Genomic DNA, 3,925 nt, shown 5'->3' with positions numbered 1-3,925 from the left:
TGTTCCTCAGGTCCATGTGGATACACAGGAAAATTCCTCCAGCTATTCCCCGTGAAGTCTGAGGGAGCTGCGGTATGTGCACACCCCTCCTGTCATCAGTGATTGAGGGCTGTCCCAGAGGATGCCCATTCCAGGCCTGTGGTCTGCTGTGTGCACAGACAGCACTGCCTTCCTCAGCTTCAGAGATAGCAGTGAGGCACAGACATGGTCTTTAGAAGACAGCTGTCACCTCTCGTGGAGAGACAGAGATACAAAAGATTACTCAATGCCCTGATATTAAGAGCAATGATAATCCCGAAGGGACTGCACCAAGGAAACTCCATCAAGAGAGGAGAGACTAGTCACAGCCCTGAGTCAGTTTTTGCTTCAGCTTTTGTTATAAAGACAAGAAAGTTACAGAAGAAAAACAGATGGTTAATCAATTGCAGTGAAAACGTAAACAAACTGGCTACTCGATAAACTTCATCTAAGCATGTATAACTTAAAATAGTTCAAGCAATTTATGATCAATAGGAGTCATAAAACTAAGCTATGTGATGTATAAAGAAAAACAATGAGATAATCACCAAAGCACATAAATCCCTNTTTACTAAGTATTCTCTACAAAAAAAAAAAAAAAAAAATCTCCTAAGGAATCTCCAAAACACTATAAAATACTTTTTTCTCTCAAGTCATTAGGTCCATTTCAAACATTGACAATTGTCTCAAAAATATCTTTTGTAATAATATCATCCCCAAGATAGAAACACCATCTTCTGAGCTGACCTGTTCTGACGGGGCACACCTGCAGACACTCGCCTGTGGTGTTACTGAGATGAGTCAGCCCTGCTGCTGTGCCCAACCCTGCCCCAGCACCTGTGATTTGCAAGCTCCCAGAGCACAGCCCACTGTCCTGAAGACTTATTCATAGGCTGCTCAAACCTTGTGCAGGAGTCAGTCCCAGTCAGGACACAGCACAGACATGAGGGCGCCCATTCAGCTCCTGGGGCTCCTGCTGCTCTGGCTCCCAGGTAAGGAGAAAGAACACCAGGAATTTACACAACCAGTGTGGTCAGTGCTGCCTCGCTCTTCAGGGAAGTCCTCTTGTAACATGGTTAATTATGTGGATATTTGTCTTTGTATTTCCAATCTCAGGTGCCAGATGTGACATCCAGATAACACAGTCTCCATCCTCCCTGTCTGCATCTGTAGGAGACTCAGTCGCCATCGCTTGCCAGGCCAGTCAGAGCATTGGCAGTTCATTAAGCTGGTATCAGCAGAAACCAGGAAAAGCTCCTAAGCTTCTAATCTATGCAGCATCAAGTTTGTACACTGGGGTCTCCTCGAGGTTCAGTGACAGTAGATCTGGGACAGATTTCACTCTCACCGTCAGCAGCCTGGAGGCTGAAGATATTGCAACTTATTATTGTCAACAGTTTTATAATAACCCTCCCACAGTGTTACAAGTCATAACATAAACCCCACAGGGTAGCAGATGTGTGAGGCTGCCCCATCTGCTTCTTCTGGTTCCTTCATCTGCTGAGAGCATTTCTGAGAAGCAGGCACACTTTGAAGGTCATTTTTAGGTTGTGATAGAAGGGACCAGGAAGGCTCTTCTGCAGCCTAATTCTCTTTCTCCTCCTCTGCTCCACACCACACACTTGAAAATGTCTCTCTTGATTTCATTAAGGACAGAGTTTATACACTGATAAGTCTGAGTTACAGCAGCAGTTGGGATTCAAACAGCAGTAGAGAAGTCACTCTGGATACTCCAAGCAAGAATTGTTTAAATAGAGGGAATTAGAGTCTACACCACAATCTTACAGAGCACGAGGTGTGCAAGTAAGGAAAGCTGATCCTAGACACAGGGCATACTCTGGTGCTCCCCCAGCAGCCACAGCGCACCTGCCACTGAAGGTGTCGGCTCCTCAGTCCTGTCTGGGAAGCCCAGGCATGGGGGTGCTGATGCTCTCAGCTGCCTGCAGAGCCTCACCACGTGACTCTCCAATCCTCACCTCTGTCCTTGTGTCTGGCTAAAGGTGCTGACGGAAAGAACTGGGTTCTCCTCTTTTGATTCTCTAATCTCATGGAGCTCACCTCATTGAGCAACTCTACAGAAAACCAAAGAAGGGAAAGTGGTTTTGAGAAATGTGCTTCTAGAAATTATGCTGATATTGGGGAATCAATAGCTGACTTCTCAATATGGTCACTATCTCTTCAAATCTTAGAATTTTTTTTAGTTAGCGATTGAACTAAAATACACTCAGATGTGCTTCTTAGTATTATCAGCAAGTATGGGATCATAGCAACAAAACTTACTTAAATCCTAAAGGACACAGAACAATGAGGAACTTGCATGAAATACATAAAAATTGTTTGAAAAACAAATAAAAAGTCTATCCTGGCTAATAAGAAAACACAAACAAAATATAAAATGTGCATGTGATGTTATTTTTCTTTTACATAGAAAAGCCTGCTACTCAAACTCTGTCCTGAAGTCAGCAACATCATTGAGATCACTGTGAGCTTGTTACATATCAACACAGCAGACCCAGCTAAGACCAACTGAAGGAGAATTTGCATTGTAACGGGATAGCAGGGGTTTTATCAAAGGTGTAAGATGCTATGTTTTAGGGGATATTTACTTCAGCTAAAACATATTTTGTTCTTTTAGAATTTTTTTCCTATTTTGACCATTTCAGAAATTTCTTAAAAGCTGCTTGTTGGAAACTCACCCAGCTTTATTTTCCAATAAATGCAAAATTACATTGGAAACATTTTTAAGATTAAAGGTTGAAAACATAATTATTTGCCTATTGAATGATCAAATAGCTTGATAAAAAATGGAACAAATGATTTTAGAAACTATAGGAATTACCAAGATGAATACAAAAAAATTGAGATTTGTGCACTGGTGTTAGAGATTACTGGATTTAAATATGCCTGTTGTTAAAGTTTATAGGAGGTCATTTGTTTGGACTGAGCTCCTGCATGAAGAGCTCAGCAGATCAAACCAAAATGGAGTTCCTCATGCTAAAGTTCCTCATCACCAAGCTGAGTCTAAGTAGCTTACCTACCCTTTATACGAAAGTTTCCTCTGCTTTCACCTTTACTAGGAGAGTAACTTTGAAACTAAAAATCCACTTTCTGTTCTCTGTTTCTGCTTTCCTCACCTTTTTACTTTCTACGAAACCAACCACCTCTTTACAGCTCATCAGAACACTCATTCTGTTTCATAGAATGTGGTTTTGCCCAATTCTAGAATCGCAAATAAAGGCTAAGTGAGATTTTTAAACTAATTTTTCTGTAATTTTAACTTTTGATACTGTGCAGCTTGATTCTGGGGCTTTGTTACTGCCATTTTTCATCAGAATGTTGCGCCATGGGTCCTCACTGCACTTCAGCTGTGGCCCCAGATCAAACGTAATCCATAGGATGGAGACAAGTGCAGCACCCTGCAGCAGAATCATCCAGCTGAGCCCTGCCTTTATCAGTGGGATCATTGTTAACATGGGCATCTGTAAACATGGAAATAAATGCTTCCTACTATAAGCCACTCAGTTGTGAGTGGTTTGGTCACCAATAATTATTATGCAAAAGCTGACGAGTACAATGTTTACATCCACCCATATAGATGTACTTTATCAAAGTTGATAGCATAGATATAAATATTTAAAAATTCATTAGTAAAGATATTAAGAAATGATTAAAGAAGAAAAAAACTAAATAATTTTTGAATCAAAATAGTAAATTTAATCATAATTATATAAAAATATGCATGTAAGTATATGCCATACTTATCAGTGCATATATTAATATTGAGCAAATTATTGTCTGTATATACATATGTAAACATATATGCATGTTTAAATAAGATTGTTTAGGTATATATATATATGCAAACTATGCATAGGTAAAAAATATTATGTTAATTATATGGTTTAAG

General features: G+C 39.9%; 1 gene segment (V, D, J or C); it reads left to right on the top strand.

Moving 5' to 3' along the window:
- The first annotated feature begins 961 nt into the window (after nucleotides 1-961).
- Nucleotides 962-1,457, top strand: LOC103581262. The segment is given in 2 exon segments: nucleotides 962-1,010; nucleotides 1,135-1,457. Coding segments are annotated over 2 exon segments (372 nt in total).
- Nucleotides 1,458-3,925: the final 2,468 nt, after the last annotated feature.

Source organism: Galeopterus variegatus, unplaced genomic scaffold (genome assembly GCF_000696425.1).
Source record: "Galeopterus variegatus unplaced genomic scaffold, G_variegatus-3.0.2 Scaffold12690, whole genome shotgun sequence".
NCBI lineage: Eukaryota > Metazoa > Chordata > Mammalia > Dermoptera > Cynocephalidae > Galeopterus > Galeopterus variegatus.
This window is presented reverse-complemented; position numbering and strand designations above follow the sequence as displayed.